Source organism: Scyliorhinus torazame, chromosome 16 (genome assembly GCF_047496885.1).
Source record: "Scyliorhinus torazame isolate Kashiwa2021f chromosome 16, sScyTor2.1, whole genome shotgun sequence".
In the NCBI taxonomy this organism is placed as follows: Eukaryota; Metazoa; Chordata; class Chondrichthyes; order Carcharhiniformes; family Scyliorhinidae; genus Scyliorhinus; species Scyliorhinus torazame.
In genome coordinates, this window is record NC_092722.1 from 92758480 (window position 1) to 92780879 (window position 22400).

Sequence of the window (22400 nt, forward strand, 5' to 3'; positions counted from 1 at the left end):
TTTGAAAAACCTGAGGACAGACAAGTCCCCCGGGCCTGACGGGATTTATCCAAGGATTCTATGAGAAGCAAGAAATGAAATTGCAGAGCCGTTGGCAATGATCTTTTCGTCCTCACTGTCAACAGTGGTGTTACCAGGGGATTGGTGAGTGGCAAAAGTCATGCCCCTGTTCAAAAAAGAGAATAGGGATAACCCTGGGAATTACAGGCCAGTTAGTCTTACTTCGGTGGTATGCAAAGTAATGGAAAGGGTACTGAGGGATAGGATTTCTGAGCATCTGGAAAAGACGCTGCTTGATTAGGGATAGTCAGCACGGAATTGTGAGGGGTAGATCTTGCCTCACAGGTCTTATTGACTTGAGGAGGTGACCAAGCACATGGATGAAGGTAATGGATGTAGTGTACATGGATTTTAGTAAGGCATTTGATAAGGTTCCCCATGGTAGGCTTCTGCAGGAAGTAAGGAGGCATGGGATAGTGGGAAATTTGGCCAGTTGGATAACGAATTGGCTAACCGATACAAGTCCGAGAGCGGTGGTGGATGGCAAATATTCAGCCTGGAGCCCAGTTACCAGTGGCGTACTGCAGGGATCAGTTCTGGGTCCTCTGCTGTTTGTGATTTTCATTAATGACTTGGGTGAGGGAGTTGAAGGGTGGGTCAGTAAATTTGCAGACGATACGAAGATTGGTGGAGTTGTGGATAGTAAGGAGGGCTGTTGTCGGCTGCAAAGAGACATAGATAGGATGCAGAGCTGGGCTGAGAGGTGGCAGGTGGAGTTTAACCCTGAAAAGTGTGAGGTTGTCCATTTTGGAAGGACAAATATGAATGCGGAATACAGGGTTAACGATAGAGTTCTTGGCAATGTGGAGGAGCAGAGAGATCTTGGGGTCTATGTTCATACATCTTTGAAAGTTGCCACTCAAGTGGATAGAGCTGTGAAGAAGGCCTATGGTGTGCTCGCGTTCATTAACAGAGGGATTGAATTTAAGAGCCGTGAGGTGATGATGCAGCTGTACAAAACTTTGGTAAGGCCACATTTGGAGTACTGTGTACAGTTCTGGTCGCCTCATTTTAGGAAGGATGTGGAAGCTTTGGAAAAGGTGCAAAGAAGATTTACCAGGATGTTGCCTGGAATGGAGAGTAGGTCTTCCGAGGAAAGGTTGAGGGTGCTAGGCCTTTTCTCATTAGAACGGAGAAGGATGAGGGGCGACTTGATAGGGGTTTATAAGATGATCAGGGGAATAGATAGAGTAGACAGTCAGAGACTTTTTCCCCGGGTGGAACAAATCATTACAAGGGGACATAAATTTAAGGTGGAAGATATCGGAGGGATATCCGAGGTAGGTTCTTTACCCAGAGAGTAGTGGGGGCATGGAATGCACTGCCTGTGGAAGTAGTTGAGTCGGAAACATTAGGGACCTTCAAGCAGCTATTGGATAGGTACATGGATTACGGTAAAATGATATAGTGTAGATTTAGGACGGTAGGTCTTAAGAGGAAAGGTTGAGGGTAGACTTGATAGCGGTTTATAAGATGATCCGGGGAATAGATAGAGTAGACAGTCAGATACTTTTTCCCTGGGTAGAACAAACCATTACAAGGGGACATCAATTTAAGGTGAATGGTGGAAGATATAGGGGGGATGTCAAGAGGTAGGTTCTTTACCCAGAGAGTAGTGGGGGCATGGAATGCACTGCCTGTGGAAGTAGCTGAGTCGGAAACATTCGGGACCTTCAAGCAGCTATTGGATAGGTACATGGATTACGGTAAAATTATGGGGTGTAGATTAATTTGTTCTTAATCTAGGACAAAAATTTGGCATAACATCGTGGACCGAAGGGCCTGTTCTGTGCTGTATTTCCTATGTTCTGTGGTGGAGAATACATTGGCCCCAATTATAGGAGGCTCTTGGAAAGGTGATGCGGGAACATGGTGAGGTGTTGAAGGGGCTGGAGCAGGAATTGTTGCAGAGCAGTGACCAGCTCGCCTCGATGGGAAAGGAGCTGCGAAAGGTGAAGGAACGTAATAAAGGGGTTAGAGGCAAAACGGAGGACCTGGAGAACGGATCACGAATGTTCGGATTGTGGGACCGCCTTTTCGGCGATGTTCGGCAAGTTTTTGAGGGAGGAGAACAACAACATCCCCCTCTTCGAATTGGATAGGGCTCCTCAGTTGCTCTGGCCAAAGCCAAAAGCGAATGATCCACTAAGAGCTGTGATCGTCTGTTTTCACAAGGGTTTCCCCCCTTGGTTTGCTGTTTAACATGTTTGGGTGTTTAGAAGGCCTGGGTTTTGAGGGGGGTTGGAGGTCTTTGTGCTAGGTATGTGGGGGTCTGGTGGGGGTCACCTCGCCAATAAACGGGAGTGGGGGGGGGGGGCTGCAGTCGGCCGAGCCTGTGTGGAAAGGTTTGACGGGCCTAGGTGGTGTGATTGGTGGGGAATGGGAGGTTGATAGGAGTGGTTTAAAGAGGAAGTGGTTGGCTGCTTCTGGGACCGGGGTCAAGTCTTGGTCTCATTTGTGCGACATGGCCGGGGGTGTTTTTGGAGGATGGTGGGCCTAAAAAGTTCGCAGGGGGCAGGTATGCCTCATGGGGTGGTCAAGAACAAAGAAAATTACAGCACAGGAACAGGCCCTTCGGCCCTCCCAGCCTGCGCCGATCCAGATCTTTTATCTAAACCTGTATTCTATTTTCCAAGGATCGACATCCCTCTGTTCCCCGCCCGTTCATACATCTGTCTAGATGCATCTTAAATGATGCTATCGTGCCCGCCTCTACCACCTCCGCTGGCAAGGCGTTCCAAGCACCCACCACCCTCTGCGTAAAAAAACTTTCCACGCACATCTCCCTTAAACTTTCCCCCTCTCACCTTGAAATCGTGACCCCTTGTGATTGATACCCCCACTCTTGGAAAAAGCTTGTTGCTATCCACCCTGTCCATACCTCTCATAATTTTGTAGACCTCAATCAGGTCCCCCCTCAACCTCCGTCTTTCCAACAAGAACAATCCTAATCTACTCAACCTTTCTTCATAGCTAGCACCCTCCATACCAGGCAACATCCTGGTGAATGTGGTCTAACCAAAGTCCTATACAATTGTAACATGACCTGCCGACTCTTGTACTCAATACCCTGTCCGATGAAGGCAAGCATGCTGTATGCCTTCTTGACCACTCTATCGATCTGCGTTGCCACCTTCAGGGTACAATGGACCTGAACTCCCAGATCTCTCTGTACATCAATTTTTCCCAGGACTCTTACATTGACCGTTTAGTCCGCTCTTGAATTAGATCTTCCAAAATGCATCACCTCGCATTTGCCTGGATTGAACTCCATCTGCCATTTCATTGCCCAGCTCTCCAATCTATCTATATTTTGCTGTATTCTCTGACAGTCCTCCTCACTATGTTGTTACGGGCAGCACGGTAGCCTTGTGGATAGCACAATTGCTTCACAGCTCCAGGGTCCCAGGTTCGATTCCGGCTTGGGTCACTGTCTGTGCGGAGACTGCACGTCCTCCCCGTGTGTGCGTGGGTTTCCTCCGGGTGCTCCGGTTTCCTCCCACAGTCCAAAGATGTGCAGGTTAGGTGGATTGGCCATGATAAATTGTCCTTAGTGTCCAAAATTGCCCAAAGTGTTGGGTGGGGTTACTGGGTTATAGGGATAGGGTGGAGGTGTTGACTTTGGGTAGGGTGCTCTTTCCAAGAGCCGGTGCAGACTCGATGGGCCGAATGGCCTCCTTCTGCACTGTAAATTCTATGATATTCTATCTGCAACTCCACCAATCTTAGTATCATCTGCAAACTTGCTAATCAGACCACCCATACCGTAGTCCAGATCATTTATGTATATCACAAACAACAGTGGTCCGAGCACGGATCCCTGTGGAACACCACTAGTCACCTTTTTCCATTTTGAGACACTCCCTTCCACCACTACTCTGTCTCCTGTTGCCCAGCCAGTTCTTTATTCATCTAGCTAGTACACCCTGAACCCCACACGACTTCACTTTTTCCATCAACCTGCCATGGGAAACTTTATCAAACGCCTTACTGAAGTCCATGTATATGACATCTCCAGCCCTTCCCTCATCAATTAACTTTGTCACTTCCTCAAAGAATTCTATTAGGTTTGTAAGGCATGACCTTCCCTGCACAAAACCAAGCTGCCTACCACTGATAAGTCTATTTTCTTCCAAATGTGAATAGATCCTATCCCTCAGTATCTTCTCCAACAGTTTGCCTACCACTGACGTCAAGCTCACAGGTCTATAATTCACTGGATTATCCCTGCTATCCTTCTTAAACAAAGGAACATCATTAGCAATTCTCCAGTCCTCCGGGACCTCACATGTGCTCAAGGATGCTGCAAAGATATCTGTTAAGGCCCCAGCTATTTCGTCCCTCGCTTCCCTCCGTGACCTGGGATAGATCACATCCAGACCTGGGGACTTGTCCACCTCAATGCCTTTTAGGATACCCAAAACTTCCCCCTTCCTTATGCCGACTTGTCCTAGAGTATTTAAACATCCATCCCTAGCCTCAACATCCATCATGTCCCTCTCCTTGGTGAATACCGATGCAAAGTACTCATTAAGAATCTCACCCATTTCCTCTGACTCCACACATAAATTCCCTCTTTTGTCTTTGAGTGGGCCCATCCTTTTTCTAGTTACCCTCTTGCTCCTTATATACGAATAAAAGGCTTTGGGATTTTCCTTAACCATGTTAGCCAAAGATATTTCATGACCCCTTTTAGCCCTCTTTATTGCGCGTTTGAGATTTGTCCTACTTTCCCGATATTCCTCCAAAGCTTCATCAGTTTTAAGTCGCCTAGATCTTGTGTATGCTTCCTTTTTCATCTTGGCTGGTCTCACAGTTCCACCCGTCATCCATGGTTCCCTAATCTTGCCATTTCTATCCCTCATTTTCACAGAGACACGTCTGTCCTGCATTCTAATCAACCTTTCCTTAAAAGACTCCCACATTTCAAATGTGGATTTACCCTTAAACAGCTGCTCCCAATCCACATTCCCTAGCTCCTGCCGAATTTTGTTATACTTGGTCTTTTCCCAATTTAGCACTCTTCCTTTAGGACCACTCTCGTCTAAAACCTACGGAATTGTGATCGCTATTCCCAAAGTAATCACCGACTGAAACTTCAACCACTTGGCCGGGATCATTCCCCAATACCAGGTCCAGTATGGCCCCTTCCCGAGTTGGACTATTTACATACTGCTCTAAAAAACTCTCCTGGATGCTCCTTATAAATTCTGCTCCGTCTACGCCTCCAACACTACACGAGTCCCATTCAATGTTGGGGAAGTTAAAATTTCCCATCACAACCACCTTATTGCTCCTACATTTTTCTATAATCTGTCTACATATTTGTACCTCTACTTCACGCTTTGTTACAATGTTACTGCACCCTTCCTATTTCTTAGCTCTACCCATATTGCCTGTGCACGAATCCTCCGTCTTGCCCTCCTTAATCACAGCTGTGATATCATCTCTGACCAGTAATCCAACTCCTCCAGCCTTTTTACCTCCCTCTCTATCCCTGGGATATTTAGTTGCCAGTCTTGCCCTTCCCTCAACCAAGTCTCAGTAATACCAATAACATCATATTCCCAGGTACTAATCCAAGTCCTAAATTCATCTGCCTTACCTGCTATACTTCTCGCATTGAAACAAATGCACCTCAGACCACTTGTCCGTTTGCGTTCATCATCTCTTCCCTGTCTACTCTTCCCCTTAGTCACATTGAGTTTATTATCTAGTACCTTACTGGCTTTAGTTGCTGCCTCTTTACTGACCTCTAACTTCCTAATCTGGTTCCCACCCCCCCTGCCACATTAGTTTAAAACCTCCCCAACAGCACTCACTTGGACATTCGTTCCAGTCCTGCCCAGGTGTAGACCATCTGATTTGTAATGGTCCCACCGCCCCCAGAACCGGATCCAATGTCCCAAAAATCTGAATCCCTCCCTCCTGCACCATCAATCAAGCCACGTATTCATTCTGACTATTCTTGAATTTCTACTCTGACTGTCTCGTGGCACTGGTAGCAATCCTGAGATTACTACCTTTGAGGTCCTACTTTTTAACTTATCTCCTAACTCCTTAAATTCTGATTGTAGGACCTCATCCCGTTTTGTACCTATATCGTTGGTGCCTATGTGCACCATGACAACTGGCTGTTCACCCTCCCCCTTCATTATGTCCTGCAGCCGATCTGAGACATCCCTGACCCGTGCTCCCGGGAGGCAACATACCATTCGGGGGTCTTGTTTTCGACCACAGAAACGTCTGCCTACTCACCTTACAATTGAATCCCCTATGACTATAGCCCTGCCAGTCTTTTTCACGCCCTTCTGTGCAGCAGAGCCAGCCACAGTGCCATGAGCCTGGCTACTACTGCCTTCCCTTGGTGAGTCATCTTCCCCCAACAGTATCCAAAACGGTATACCTGCTCTTTCTCTGCCTTTTGGTCACCCATTCCCTGTCTCCCTTCCCAATCCTAATGTGCGGTGTGACCAGCTCACTGAACGTGCTATCCACGGTCTCCTCAGCATCGCGGATGCTCCAAAGTGAGTCCATCCGCAGCTCCCGAGCCGTCATGCGGTCGAACAGGAGCTGCAGCTGGACACAGATCCCGCACATGAAGGAGTCATAGAATCATTGGCCGCGTCCCTGAACTCCCACATTGAGCAAGAGGAGCATAACATGGGTCTGGGATCTCGTGCTATTTTTACACTCCCAACAGTAAGTTTTTAAAAACAAAATTTACTCCCCTTCTCAGCAACCACCGCGCCTTGCACGATAACACCTCAGGGAAAAGAAAAACTACTTACCAGTCACAGCCAATCACTTACCTGCAGGTTGGGACATCACAATTTATTTCTACTTCTATCTGCCCTCGAGTCTCCCTCTTGATCATTACTCGGCTGGGATCCTTACAGTGATTGTCTTTTTTTCTGGTTAGAGGAGGAGGTAGAGAGGGAAACACTGGAGAAGAGTTTGGGGTTTAACTGTCACTTGACAACAGCTCCTCCACAAACCATCTTTCCGATGCCGTGATTGCAATGCATGGATGCAAATTTTCCCCGCCACAGCCAATCAGCAGCTCCACTCTACTGCTCTCTGCTGGATGCTTGCCTTGACTTGAACACCTCGGGTGTCTTGCTCAGGTAAACTTTCTGGATGCAGTGACCGCAATGCACAGATGCAAATTTTCCCCGCAACAGCCAATCAGCAACTCCGCTCTACTGCTCTCTGCTGGATCATGGCTGATTTTGGGGGGGAAAGGAGAGAGTGAGTGACCCCCCCACACCCCGGTCCGAATGGTAACGTGGCAAGTGCGGGGTTGCATGGGCCTGTGTAGTGGGCGAGAGTCTTTTCGCATTTTAAAGAGCTGACTTGCAGCTGCAAGTGACCCATCCAAGGGTGAAGGACCAGTTAAGATTTGAGGGAGTCAGGTGTTTCACTTGGGCTTTGATAGCAGAGCCCAGGGGCTAGCAATACTGATGAGTAAGAGAGTTTGGTATCAGGTGGAGAAGGCGGTGGCAGATCAGGAGGAACAAATGCTTTACAGTAACCACCGCTGTATTGAAGTGGGGGAGGGGGGAGGTTGCACAGCATGTATGCCACACATTGGGATGATGTAGAGTTTATGAAGAGGATGTTGCGGCCATCCCGAGCCTGGTCACTCATCAGTTAATTTTAGGGGGGGGGGTTTAAACACTGTGTTGCATCCCAAATTGAATTGATCTAAGCCTCGTGGTAATGGGCGGGATCATCTAATTTAAGGTACAAGTTGATGGGAAGGCTTTTGATCATGTTCCCATCAGGAGGCTAGTTATCAAAATTGAAGCACCTGGGATAAGAGGTATTTTACTGGCAGAGATTGAGGATTGGTTAACAGGCAGAGAGTAGAAAGAAACGGGTCATTTTCATGTCGGCAGGCTGTGACTAGTGCGATGCTGCCAGGATCAGTTTTTGGCCCCCACCTATTCACAATATATCGATGATTTGGATATTTCCAAGTTCGTGGATACAAAGCGGCTAAAGGGGATTTGGACCGACTTGGTGAGTTGGCAAGATAATGACAGATGGTGTATAATGTGGGATTCAATTCTCTAGATTTAATAATCTAGCACAATAGCACAAGTAGATAGCACTGTGGCTTCACAGCGCCAGGGTCGCAGGTTCGATTCCCCGCTGGGTCACTGTCTGTGCGGAGTCTGCACGTTCTCCCCGTGTCTGCGTGGGTTTCCTCCGGTTTCGTCCCACAGACCAAAGACGTGCAGGTTAGGTGGATTGGCCATGATAAATTGTCCTTGGTGACCAAAGAGGTTAGGAGGGGTTATTGGGTAAGGGGATAGGGTGGAAGTGAAGGCTTAAGTGGGTCGGTGCTGACTCGATGGGCCGAATGGCCTCCTGCACGGTGTAAATAAAAATAAATAAATAAAATAATTAAAACGTCTCAATTACTGGTCCTATAACAGTGCTCAATAGAGTTACAGTTTCATACATTCCCTTTCCGTTTTCCCTACCAGGTCCTTGTGCTTACTCCAACAAGGGAACTGGCAATTCAAGTAGCGAGAGATATCCAGGATATAACCAAGAAGCTCGCTGTCTCTTGTTTTTATGGTGGAACAGCATATGCTGGACAGAGTAAGTGCCTCGTATTCAAAGGTATTGACCCTGATTTGCCCCCACTATCCAGCAATAGATACGGTATGCTTTTTCTTTGTGCTGGGGTGGGGTACAAACTGACCATGGGCGTCTCTTCTGCAAAGCCAGCCAGTAAAGAAATGGAGTTTAATAACAGCTTACATACTTGCGCTGTGTGTTCAACATAATAAAATGGTCCAAGCTGTTTCACAGGGTTATTTTTTCTATTTCATGGAATGTGGGCTTTGTCTTCTGGGCCATCCCTAATTGGAGATTAAAATTTGACACTGACCCACAGAAGAGCGAGGACAGGCAACCAAAGGTAGGTCTTGAGGATCATGTTAAAGGAGGAAAGTGAGACAGATAGTTGACTCGGCCATTCAGCCCTCAAACCTCTTGCATCATTGAGTGAGATCATGGCTTATATGTGACCGTTGCATTTTTGCCCCATATTCCTTAAGATTTTTGATAACCAAAGGTTTTATCAAACTCCGATTTAAAATTAAGAATTGACCTTGCGTCAGTCGCTATTTATGGAAGAGTTCCAAACCGTTGCCATTTGTGTGTGTAAAGGTGTTACCTAATTTAATTCTTGAGAGCTCTAGTACTGATTTTTAGACCATGCCCAGTTCTCCACTCTCCAGCCAGTCACTGCCTCGTCACTGCTTTAAATCATCGACCCCCTTATTTTTAAATAGTGGCTCCTAGTTCTAATTATTTCTTCCTTTGTGCTCCACCCTACCATGTGATTATTATTAGGGGCCCTGTGCACGACTCCCACAAGTTAGGTAATTTGGACATTCTGAATTCTCCCTCTGTGTACCCGAACAGGCACCGGAATGTGGCGACTAGGGGCTTTTCACAGTAACTTCATTGCAGTGTTAATGTAAGCCTACTTGTGACAATAAAGATTATTATATATTATTATTACCACTTCTCATCTGGAAGCATAGAAAAGTTATGGTGCAGAAAGAGGCCATTCGGCCCATTGTGTCTGCGTTTGCCAAAAAAGTGAAGAAAAAACTAGCTGCTGATTTTAGTCACATTTTCTAGCACCTGGTCTGTAGCCTTGCAGGTTCCAGCACTTCAGATGCAGATCCAGGTACCTTTCAAATGAGTTGAGCATTTCAGCTTCAACCACTAATTTAGGCAGTGAATTCAAGACGAGCATCACCCTCTGGGTGAAAATGTTTTTCTGCATATTTCCTCTAATCCTTCTACAAGTCACCTTAAATCATGCCCCTGGTAACTGACCTCGAGGGGAAAGAGGTCTTTCCTATTTACCCCAATTTATCCTATCTAGGCCTCTCTTAATCTTGTACACGTCAATTAGGTGCACCCTTTAGCCATCTCTGTTCTAAGGAAAATAATCCAATCTCTCCACATAGCTTCCATTTTTAAGCCCTGTCAATGTTCTTGTAAATTTCCTGTTCTCTCTCCAGAGCAGTTTTGTCCTTCCTGTAATGTAGTGACCAGAACTGTACACACAACTCCAGCTGTGGTCTAACCAGCGTTTTACACAATTCCATCATTACATCACTGTTTTTGTATTTTTCATGTGTGGAACGATCTGTGTGGAGTGTACGCAGACAATTCTTTTCACTGTATCGGCACACGGGACAATAAATCAAATCAAAGCCTCGCCCAATAAAGGAAAGTATTCCATCTGCTTTCTTCACCCTGTCTACCTATTCTGCCACCTTCAAGGATCGGTGGTTGTGCACTCAATGGTGTCTCACTTCCTCAACCCCTCGCAATATTTTCCAACTCATTTAGTATCCCTTGCTTTCTTTGTCTTCCTCAAAAGCATTACTTCACACTTTTGTGGATTGATTTCCATTTACCACTTCTCTGCCCACTCAACCAAACCATTGATAGCATTCTGGAGTCGACAACTATTCTCTTCATTAACTTCACGGCCAATCTTTGTAGCATTTGCAAATTTCCCAAGTATGCCTCCTACCTTTAAGTAACAAACAGCAAGAGCCCAACACTGAGCCCTGTGGATCACCGCTGGATTCACAAAAATATCCATCGATCATTAACCTCTGTTTTCTGTCACTGACCAGTTTTGGATCCAACCTGCCACCTTTCCCTCTATCCCTAGAGATCTCACTTTCCGGACCAGTCTGTCATGACGGGCCTTGTCAAATGCCTTATTGAAATCTGTGTAGACAATATCCACAGCACTACCTTCATCAATCCTTGTTGTTCCCTCAAAATATTCTATTAAGTTAGTAAGACACGACCTTCCCCAAACAAAACCATGCTGACTATCCCTGATCAATCCATACCTTTCTAAGTGACAGTTTATCCTTTCTCTCAGAATTATTTTCAATAATTTGCTCACTGAAGTCAGACTGACCGGCCTATTGCTGTCTGGCCTATCCCTTGCACTCTTATTGAACAACATTCATAGGTCTCCAATCCTTTGGGGCCTCACCTGTTTCTAGTGGGGATTGAAAAATGATCCTTAGAGCATTTGTTGTTTCCTCCCTGGCTTCCTTCAACCTAGAATACAATCTTATCTGGCTCTGGTGATTTATCATTCAAGGATGCCAATCCCTCCACTACTTCCTCTCTCACTCTGCTTATTGTATCTAATATTTCACACACTTTGAATGTCTGCGTCATCCGTCTCCTTAGTGAAGACGGGAGAAACGGTGCTCATTGAGAACCCTGCCCACATCTTAGAACATAGAAAAATACAGCACAGAACAGGCCCTTCGGCCCACGATGTTGTGCCGAACCTTTGTCCTAGATTATCATAGGATTTACAGTGCAGAAGGAAGCCATTCGGCCCATTGAGTCTGCACCGGCTCTTGGAAAGAGCACCCAAGGTCAACACCTCCACCCAACACTAAGTGCAATTTTGGACACTAAGGGCAATTTATCATGGCCAATCCACCCAACCTGCACATCTTTGGACTGTGGGAGGAAACCGGAGCACCCGGAGGAAACCCACGCACACACGGGGAGGATGTGCAGATTCCGCACAGGCAGTGACCCAAGCCGGAATCGGACCTGGGACCCTGGAGCTGTGAAGCAATTGTGCTATCCACAATGCTACCGTGCTGCCCTTAAGAACAAATGAATCTACACTATATCATTCTACCGTAATCCATGTACCTATCCAATAGCTGCTTGAAGGTCCCTAATGTTTCCGACTCAACTACTTCCACAGGCAGTGCATTCCATGCCCCCACTACTCTCTGGGTAAAGAACCTACCTCTGACATCCCCCCCCCCCCCCATATCTTCCACCATTCACCTTAAATTTATGTCCCCTTGTAATGGTTTGTTCCACCCGGGGGGAAAGTCTCTGACTGTCTATTCTATCTATTCCCCATATCATCTTATAAACCTCTATCAAGTCGCCCCTCATCCTTCTCCATTCTAATGAGAAAAGGCCTAGCACCCTCAACCTTTCCTCGTAAGACCTACTCTCCATTCCAGGCAACATCCTGGTAAATCTCCTTTGCACCTTTTCCAAAGCTTCCACATCCTTCCTAAAATGAGGTGACCAGAACTGTACACAGTACTCCAAATGTGGCCTTGGTACAGCTGCATCATCACTTAAATTCAATCCCTCTGTTAATGAACGCTAGCATCTTCTGAAACAAAAGCAAAGAATGATGCAAAAAGCAAAGAATGCTGGGTCTGCCAGCATCTGGAGGGAGAGGAATCAGAGTTAACGCTTCAAGTCCTTTTTACTCTTCCTCAGAACTGAAGATAGGGAGAATGTTGGATATTAACCGTAGCTGCGAGATATTGCAGCAAGATAGAACATAGAACGATACAGCGCAGTACAGGCCCTTCGGCCCACGATGTTGCACCGACACGGGAAGTCAAAAAACAAAAGCCATCTAACCTACACTATGCCATTATCATCCATATGCTTATCCAATAAACTTTTAAATGCCCTCAATGTTGGCGAGTTCACTACTGTTGCAGGTAGGGCATTCCACGGCCTCACCACTCTTTGCGTAAAGAACCTACCTCTGACCTCTGTCCTATATCTATTACCCCTCAGTTTAAGGTTATGTCCCCTCGTGCTAGCCATTTCCATCCACGGGAGAAGGCTCTCACTGTCCACCCTATCTAACCCCCTGATTTGGATAGTCAGAGGCTTTTCCCCAGGGTAGAGGGGTCAATTACTAGGGGGCATAGGTTTAAGGTGAGAGGGGCAAAGTTTAGAGTAGATGTACGAGGCAAGTTTTTTACGCAGAGGGTAGTGGGTGCCTGGAACTCACTACCGGAGGAGGTAGTGGAAGCAGGGACGATAGGGACATTTAAGGGGCACCTTGACAAATATATGAATAGGATGGGAATAGAAGGATACGGACCCAGGAAGTGTAGAAGATTGTAGTTTAGTCGGGCAGTATGGTTGGCACGGGCTTGGAGGGCCGAAGGGCCTGTTCCTGTGCTGTACATTTCTTTGTTCTTTGTTCTGATCATTTTGTATGCCTCTATTAAGTCTCCTCTTAACCTTCTTCTCTCTAACGAAAACAACCTCAAGTCCATCAGCCTTTCCTCATAAGATTTTCCTTCCATACCAGGCAACATCCTGGTAAATCTCCTCTGCACCCGCTCCAAAGCTTCCACGTCCTTCCTATAATGCGGTGACCAGAACTGTACGCAATATTCCAAATGCGGCCGTACCAGAGTTTTGTACAGCTGCAGCATGACCTCATGACTCCGGAACTCAATCCCTCTACCAATAAAGGCCAACACTCCATAGGCCTTCTTCACAACCCTATCAACCTGGGTTGCAACTTTCAGGGACCTATGTACATGGACACCTAGATCCCTCTGCTCATCCACACTTCCAAGAACTTTACCATTAGCCAATTATTCCGCATTCCTGTTATTCTTTCCAAAGTGAATCACCTCACACATCTCTACATTAAACTCCATTTGCCACCTCTCAGCCCAGCTCTGCAGCTTATCTCTGTCCCTCTGTAACCTGCTACATCCTTCCACACTGTCGACAACACCACCGACTTTGGTGTCGTCTGCAAATTTACTCACCCACCCTTCTGCGCCCTCCTCTAGGTCGTTGATAAAAATGACAAACAGCAACGGCCCCAGAACAGATCCTTGTGGTACGCCACTTGTAACTGAACTCCATTCTGAACATTTCCCATCAACCACCACCCTCTGTCTTCTTTCGGCCAGCCAATTTCTGATCCACATCTCTAAATCACCCTCAATCCCCAGCCTCTGTATTTTCTGCAATAGCCTACCGTGGGGAACCTTATCAAACGCTTTACTGAAATCCATATACACCACATCAACTGCTCTACCCTCGTCTACCTGTTCAGTCACCTTCTCAAAGAACTCGATAAGGTTTGTGAGGCATGACCTACCCTTCACAAAGCCATGCTGACTATCCCTAATCATATTATTCCTATCTAGATGATTATAAATCTTGTCTCTTATAATCCCCTCCAAGACTTTACCCACAACAGACGTGAGGCTCACCGGTCTATAGTTGCCGAGGTTGTCTCTCCTCCCCTTCTTGAACAAAGGTACCACATTTGCTATCCTCCAGTCCTCTGGCACTCTTCCTGTAGCCAATGATGACATAAAAATCAAAGCCAAAGGCCCAGCAATCTCTTCCCTGGCTTCCCAGAGAATCCTAGGATAAATCCCATCAGGCCCCGGGGACTTATCTATTTTCAGCCTGTCCAGAATTGCCAACACCTCTTCCCTACGTACCTCAATGCCATCTATTCTAATAGCCTGGATCTCAGCATTCTCCTCCACAACATTATCTTTTTCCTGAGTGAATACTGACGAAAAATATTCATTTAGTATCTCGCCTATCTCTTCAGACTCCACACACAACTTCCCATCCCTGTCCTTGACTGGCCCTACTCTTACCCTAGTCATTCTTTTATTCCTGACATACCTATAGAAAGCTTTTGGGTTTTCCTTGATCCTACCTGCCAAAGACTTCTCATGTCCCCTCCTTGCTCGTCTTAGCTCTCTCTTTAGATCCTTCCTCGCTACCTTGTAACTATCAAACGCCCCAACTGAAACGTCACTCCTCATCTTCACATAGGCCTCCTTCTTCCTCGTAACAAGAGATTCCACGTCTTTGGTAAACCACGGTTCCCTCGCTCTACGCCTTCCTTCCTGCCTGACCGGTACGTACTTATCAAGAACACGCAGTAGCTGTTCCTTAAACAAGCTCCACATATCCAGTGTGCCCAACACTTGCAGCCTACTTCTCCAACCTACCCCTCCCAAGTCATGTCTAATGGCATCATAATTGCCCCTCCCCCAGCTATAACTCTTGCCCTGCGGGGTATACTTATCCCTTTCCATCACTAGCGTAAACGTTACCGAATTGTGGTCACTGTCCCCAAAGTGCTCACCTACCTCCAAATCTAACACCTGGCCTGTCAACATATTGTGTCAGGAAACCCTCCTGCACACTTTGTACAAAAAAATGTAGCAACTTATAAGAACAAGAGACGGGTGGCCCGGTTCAGTGGGCGATTTTGCATTGAGACAATAAATATTTGGGATTTTTTTTAAAGGTTTTAAGATTGAGGAGAAAGGTCACGGTCTAAAGTTGTTGAACTCTATGTTGAGTCTCGAGAGCTGTAAAGTGCCAAAGGGGAGATGGTGCTCCTACGTTTGCGCCGGGTTTCACTGGAGCATTGCAGAAACCAACCAAGGACGATGTGGGTGTGAGAGCAGGATGATGAGTGAAAATAGCAGCAACAGGAAGGTTGGAGTCGTGCTTGCGGGCTGAGTGAAGGCAGGTCACCCAGTCTGCGTTTAGTCTCCCCAATGTAAAGACTACATTGGGAGCAGCTGATACAGTGGACCAAATTAAAGAAGGTGTACGTGGAACAATGTTTAACCTTAAATTAAGCGTTTGGGGCTGGAATCGTGAGGAGGTAGAGGGGGCAGGTGGTACACTCTGCGATTGCAAGGGGAGGTTTCATGGACAGGGGAGTTGGGTGTTACGGAGGAGTGGACCCAGGGTGTCCCGGAGGGAGTGCTCCCTGTGGAATGTTGACGGGGGAGGGGATGAGGGGAAGATGTGTTTCATGGTGGAATTGTGCTGGAATTCCAAAGGAGATCCTTTTAATTTGGAGACTGATGGGGTGGAAAGTGAGGAGAAGCGGCATTCTATCATAGTTCCGCGAGGGAGGAGAAGGGGTTAGGAAAGTGCACGAAATGAGGCGATCCCGGTTGAGTGCCCTGTCAACCATAGAGGGGGAGGGGAACCATGGTTAAGGGAAAAAGCAGACATGTCAGAAGTGCTATTTTTTTTTAAGGTGGCTTCAGAACAGATGCGACAGAGAAATGGGAGAATGGGATGGAGTTCTTACAAGGAGCAGGGTGTGGGGGACTGTCGTCAAGGTACTTTTGGAAGTCGGGTTTGTGATGACTATCATTGGTCAGTCTATTACTGGCAATGGAAACAGAAGTTCAGGAAGAGAAATGTCAGGGATGGACCATGTGAAGGGAAGAGAGGGGTTGAAATTGGAAGAAAAATTTATAAATCTTTCCTGGTTGAGATGAGAGCTTGAAGCAGCACCAGTACAATCATCGGTGTAATGGGAAAAGAGTTGCGGGAGTGGGAATGAGTAGGACGAGAACAAGGAATGTTCACACTATATTCCTTTTGCTCCCCATACTTGAATGACTTCCTGCATCACTGTCAGTCAGCTCGTCTGCCCTGAAGCCGTCTAATCCAAACATCTAGCAAGAGAAAAAAACTCATCCTGTTGGACCATTATTTTTTTGAAAATAAATTTAGAGTACCCAATTCATTTTTTCCAATTAAGGGGCAATTTAGCGTGGCCAATCCACCTATTCTGCACATCTTTAGGTTGTGGGGGTGAAACCCACGCAAACACGGAGAGAATGTGAACTCCACACGGACAGTGACCTGGAGCCGGGATTGAATCTGGGACCTCTGTGCCATGAGGCAGCAGTGCTCACCACTGCGCCACCGTGCCCTCTGTTAGTCCATTAAAAAGGCTGAGTTCCCTTACCTGCCTCACTTGCAGTCACTCTCCTGGCCACTTACAAATCTGATGACCCTGACTCCTGGTACATAGAATCCAGGTAACTGACCCTAATGCAATGCAGTGTCTGCAGTTTGACCTCCAGCTTATAATCTCTGAGCCAGAGCTGCTCAAACTTCAAACACTGACTGTGGATGTGTTGCCCTGGGTCAAACTGGCACCCAGGAGTTCCCACATGCTGCAGCTGTGACACATCACCTGTCCTTGCCGCCTTAACTACTGAATTATTTTATTTAGGTATATATTTTACTCTTGTGTTTTATTATCTTTACCACCAGTTGCTAAACTATTTTGAACCTTCGATATAGAAACCTTAGATCACCTAAATAACCAACAAATAACTATCTTTTCAGTAGAGTAAGACCACTTCCTGAAGACTGAGAAAGTTAAAAAGCAAAAGAGCACCCCTTTCCCAAATTCCCTTAATTACAAAACTCCCAGACCTCTATTCTAAGTTGCACCAAATTGTCTTACATAATAAGATCCTCCATCAAAGGTTAGCTGAGTCAGTTATACAGGAACCCATTTGAGCTGCCTTTAATTCGAGAGCTGCTCTACCAGTGGAGGCCTTGTTCAAACCCTGCTTACGTCTGTGAACATAAGAATTTAAACTCTAGATTTCAATTAAATGCTAAATTTGACTTTTCCAAGGCTACCATGTGTTGCTCATCTCTAATTGCATTTGGAAAGGTGAATGAGAACCACTTTCAACCACGGAGATAGAGAAGCAGTGCTGTTAGAGATCCTTTTAAGATAGTTAATTGTGGACCTCTGAACGGTTTGCTTCCTAGTGAAGTAATGGGCGTCATTTCATTACTAAACTGATTGTGAGAAATGTTCCTGGCTGAAATGCATGGATGAAGTTACCGTTGAATTGTCTTTTAGTGACCAGCATTCGTAATGGCATCGATATTCTGGTGGGAACGCCTGGGAGGATCAGGGACCATCTTCAGAACATGAAAATTGACCTGTCTAAACTGAAACACGTGGTCCTGGATGAAGTGGATCAGATGCTGGACATGGGCTTTGCCGAGCAAGTGGAGGATATTCTGAAAGTTGCATACAAAAAAGGTGAATCATTCAACTTCGTCACAAGCTTTCTTTTTCTCTGTTTTTAGCTTCTGTTTTTTGGCTGTTATTGTTTTCTTCTGAAGCAACCATATTGTTTGGCAAGAGTTTTATGCTGTCAACTTGCTTTGGGGCAGTGTGGATTGTCGTAAAAAACGATCTTGTTCACAAATGTCCTTTAGAACAAAGAACAATACAGCACAAGAACAGGCCCTTCGACCCTCCAAGCCTGTACCGGTCATGATACCAACCTTTGCCAAAACCCTCAGCATTTCCTTGTGGCGTATCCCTCTATACCTATCCTATCCATATGTTTGAGAAGATGCCTTTTGACCGCCGTTAATGTATCTGCTTCCACAACCACCCCTAGCAACGCGTTCCAAGCACTCACCACCCTCTGCGTAAAAACCCTGCCTCGCACATCTCCTTTAAACTTTGCCCCATGGACCTTAAACCTATGCCCTCTGGTGACTGACCCCTCCACCCTGGGAAAGACTGCCTGCCCATCCACTCTCTCCATGCCCCTCATAATCTTGTCGACCTCTATCAGGTCACCCCCCCAACCTCTGTCTTTCTCATGAAAACAATCCGAGTCTATTCAACCTCTCCACATAGCTAATACCCTCCAGACCAGGCAGCATCCTAGTAAACCTCCTCTGCAAAGCCTCCACATCCTTCTGGTAGTGTGGCAACCAGAATTGTGCACAATATTTCAACTGCAGCGGTACCCAGGTTCTATACAACCGCAGCATGATTTGTCAGTTTTTATACTCGCGGCCCTGTCCAATGAAGGCAAGCATTCGTTTTGCTATCTTGACTACCTTGTCTACGTGTGTTGCCACCTTCAAAGATCTGTAGACATGCATGCCCAGATCTCTGGATTGCACCACCGGGCTCCCTGAATACCTACTCGGAGCCATTGGCAATGCTGCCGTCACCATAGCCCTCAAAACTAGACCCATTACAAGATTCTTCCTCCATCCTAACCCACTCTACCTCTTCCCACCACCACCACACCTTGTACACATTCGCCACCCAATAATAATGAAGCAAGTTCGGCAACACCAAGCCCTCTGTATCAGGGTTCTCTCCATCTTCGGCTCTTTACCCGCCCATACAAAGTCCGAAATGATCGTGTCCACTTTCCGAAAAAAGACCTTTGGTATAAAGGTTAGGGCAGCATGGTAGCACTATGGCTTCACAGCTCCAGGGTCCCAGGTTCGATTCCTGCTTGGGTCACAGTCTGTGTTGAGTCTGCACGTTCTCCCTGTGTCTGTCTGGGTTTCTTCCGGGTGCTCCGGTTTCCTCTTACAAGTCCCGAACGACGTGCTGTTAGGTGAATTGGACATTCTGAATTCTCCCTCTGTGTACCCGAACAGGTGCCGGAGTGTGGCGACCAGGGGCTTTTCACAGTAACTTCATTGCAATGTTAATGTAAGCCTACTTGTGACAATAAAGATTTTTATATTATAGATTGGGAGAGCCTGAAAGATAAACAAGAACCTCGCAGAATATTCATTTTCACCACTTGGACCCTCCCCGCCAATGTTAAGTGCAGTGTATCCCACCTCTTAAGATCCTCCCTGGCCTCCTCCGCCAACTTCGTTAAGTTCCACTTATGGTGCCCCGTCCATTGCCTTGCTACTTGAATCCCCAAATATCTAAACCTATCCCTCGCTACCGTAAATGGCACCCCCCTAAATTAGCCAGCTACCTCAGCTCATTCACCGAGAATACCTCGCTTTTCCCTACATTCAGCTTGTATCCCGCGAACCCTCCAAATCTCCCAGCAGGCCCATAATCCTTTCCAAACTCCAACTCATTCAAAACAGACAGCAAGAGGTCATCGGTATAGAGCGACACCTGCTGCTCCCTCTGTCCCCTCATAATCGCCTCCCACTCTGCTGACCCCTGAGAGCCTTTGCCAATGGCTCTCTGGCCAGCACAAACAGCAGCAGCAACAGAGGACACCCATGCCTAGTACCCCTGTGTAAGTCAAAGCTTCATAAGCTCATATCATTCGTCCTCGCCCTTAGTGCCACATACAGCAACCACACCAATGCCACAAATCTCGGCCTAAACCTTCCCAAAACCTCAAAAGTATCGCCACTCCACCCGAACAATGGATACCACCACCTCCGGTACCAGAGTCCCTGACGGATTCATCACCACATTCAACAGCCGTCTTGTATTACTGCCTGCCCTTCACGAAGCCTGTTTGATCTTCTGCAACCACCCTGGGGAAACAGTCCTCCATCCTCCACGCCAACAACTTAGCCAATACTTTCACATCCAATTTCAATAGTGATATGGGCTTATACGACCCACATTCCACCGGGTCCTTCCCTTTTTTCGGGAATAGTGTGATTACTGCCTGCGCCATCGTCTCCGGCAACTCCCCCTTCTCTAATGCTTCATTAAACAACAGATGTGGTGCCAGGTCCGTCACAAATTCCTTATAAAATTCCAGCGGGTACCCATCCGGCCGAGGGGCCTTCCCCGACTTCATACCCTGGTACTATCCAGCACCCCCCTCAGCCCCAGGGCTCCTCCAACGCCTGCATCTTTGCTTCCTCCACCTGGGGAAATTCCAGCTCATCCTGAAACCACCCCATGTCCTCCTCTCCCCCGGGTCTGCCTCGTAAAGTCCCTGGTAGTACTCCCTAAATGCCTTGTTTATCTTCCCTGGCTCCGACACCACATCCTCAGTCCGTATCTTCGCTATTTCCCTGGATGCAGCCTGCCTCTGCAGCTGGAGCGTCAGTATGCGGCTTGCCTTCTCCCCATACTCACTGCACCCCTCTTGCCTTACAACACCCATCATTGACATCCTGTCAAACTGCCCCTGCAACTTTTTCCTCCTCTCCAATCCCTCCACGGTGGGCACCCTGTCCACCTCCACTATCTCGCTCACGAGACAGTCATGTTCTTCCCTCCTTTCCCTATCCGCACGAGCCAGACCACTGCCTTCAGTGCTTCCCAAAAAATGGCTGCCGACACCTCCCCATTCCGATTCATCTCCACACACTCCTTAATCGTCGCCCGCTCCTTAGAATATAGAACATTACAGTGCAGTACAGGCCCTTCGGCCCTCGATGTTGTGCCGACCTGTGAAACCAATCTAAAGCCGATCTACTCTATTCCATTATCATTCATATATTTATCCAATGACCATTTAAATGCCCTTAATGTTGGCGAGTCCACTACTGTTGCAGGCAGGGCATTCCATGCCCTTACTACTCTCTGAGTAAAGAACCTACCTCTGACATCTGTCCTATATTTATCTCCCCTCAATTTAAAGCTATGTCCCTTTGTGCTCGCCATCACCATCCAAGGAAAAAGGCTCTCAATGTCCACCCTGTCTAATCCACTGATCATCTTGTATGCCACTATTAAGTCACCTCTTAACCTTCTTCTCTCTAACGAAAACCGCCTCAAGTCCCTCAGCCTTTCCTCATAAGATCTTCCCTCCATACCAGGCAACATTCTGGTAAATCTCTGCACCCTTTCCAATGCTTCCACATCCTTCCTATAATGCGGCGACCAGAATTGCACGAAATACTCCAAATGCGGCCGCAGAGTTATGTACAGCTGCAACATGACCTCATGGCTCCGAAACTCAATCCTTCTACCAATAAAAGCTAACACACCGTACGCCTTCTTATCAACCTGGGTGGCAACTTTCAGGGCTGGACACCGAGATCTCTCTGCTCATCCACAGTACCAAGAATCTTACCATTAGCCCAGTACTCTGTATTCCTGTTATTCCTTCCAAAATGAATCACCTCACACTTTTCGGCATTAAACTCCATTTGTCACCTCTGAGCCCAGCTCTGCAGCTTATCTATGTCCCTCTGTAACCTGCAACATCCTTCTGCACTGTCCACATCTCCACCGACTTTAGTGTCATCCGCAGATTTACTCACCCATCCTTCTACGCCCTCCAGGTCATTTATAAAAATGGCAAACAGCAGTGGCCCCAAAACAGATCCTTGTGGTACACCACTAGTAACTGAACTCCAGGCTGAACATTTCCCATCAACCACCACCCTCTGTCTTCTTACAGCTAGCCAATTTCTGATCTAAATCGGCCTCAATCCCATGCCTCCGTATTTTCTGCAATAGCCGACCGTGGGGAACCTTATCCAACGCTTTACTGAAATCCATATACACCACATCAACTGCTTGATCCTCGTCCACCTGTTTGGTCACCTTCTCAAAGAACTCAATAAGGTTTGTGAGGCACAACCTACCCTTCACAAAACCGTGTTGACTATCCCTAATATTCCTTTCTAGATGATTCTAAATCCTCTCTCTTATAATCCTTTCCAAGACTTTCCCCACAACAGATGTAAGGCTCACTGATCTGTAGTTACCGGGGTTGTCTCTACTCCCCTTCTTGAACAAGGGGACAAAATTTGCTATCCTCCAGTCTTCTGGCACTATTCCTGTAGACAGTGACGACATAAAGATCAAAGCCAAAGGCTCTGCAATCTCCTCGCTAGCTTCCCAGAGAATCCTAGGATAAATCCCATCCGGCCCAGGGTACTTACTATTTTCACACTTTCCAGAATTGCTAACACCCCCTCCCTATGAACCTCAATCC

At 46.8% G+C, this 22400-nt stretch overlaps 1 protein-coding gene across 3 annotated transcripts in view; it reads left to right on the plus strand.

The window, feature by feature from the left end:
* LOC140392950 (nucleolar RNA helicase 2-like) overlaps positions 1-22400 on the plus strand; it is a 170931-nt gene that overhangs the window by 79026 nt on the left and 69505 nt on the right. For all 3 annotated transcript variants that reach the window (XM_072478750.1, XM_072478749.1, XM_072478751.1), the window contains 2 exons: positions 8556-8673; positions 17612-17797. In XM_072478750.1, the coding sequence (XP_072334851.1) occupies positions 8556-8673; positions 17612-17797 (304 nt within the window). The remainder of the gene's footprint in view (positions 1-8555; positions 8674-17611; positions 17798-22400) is intronic.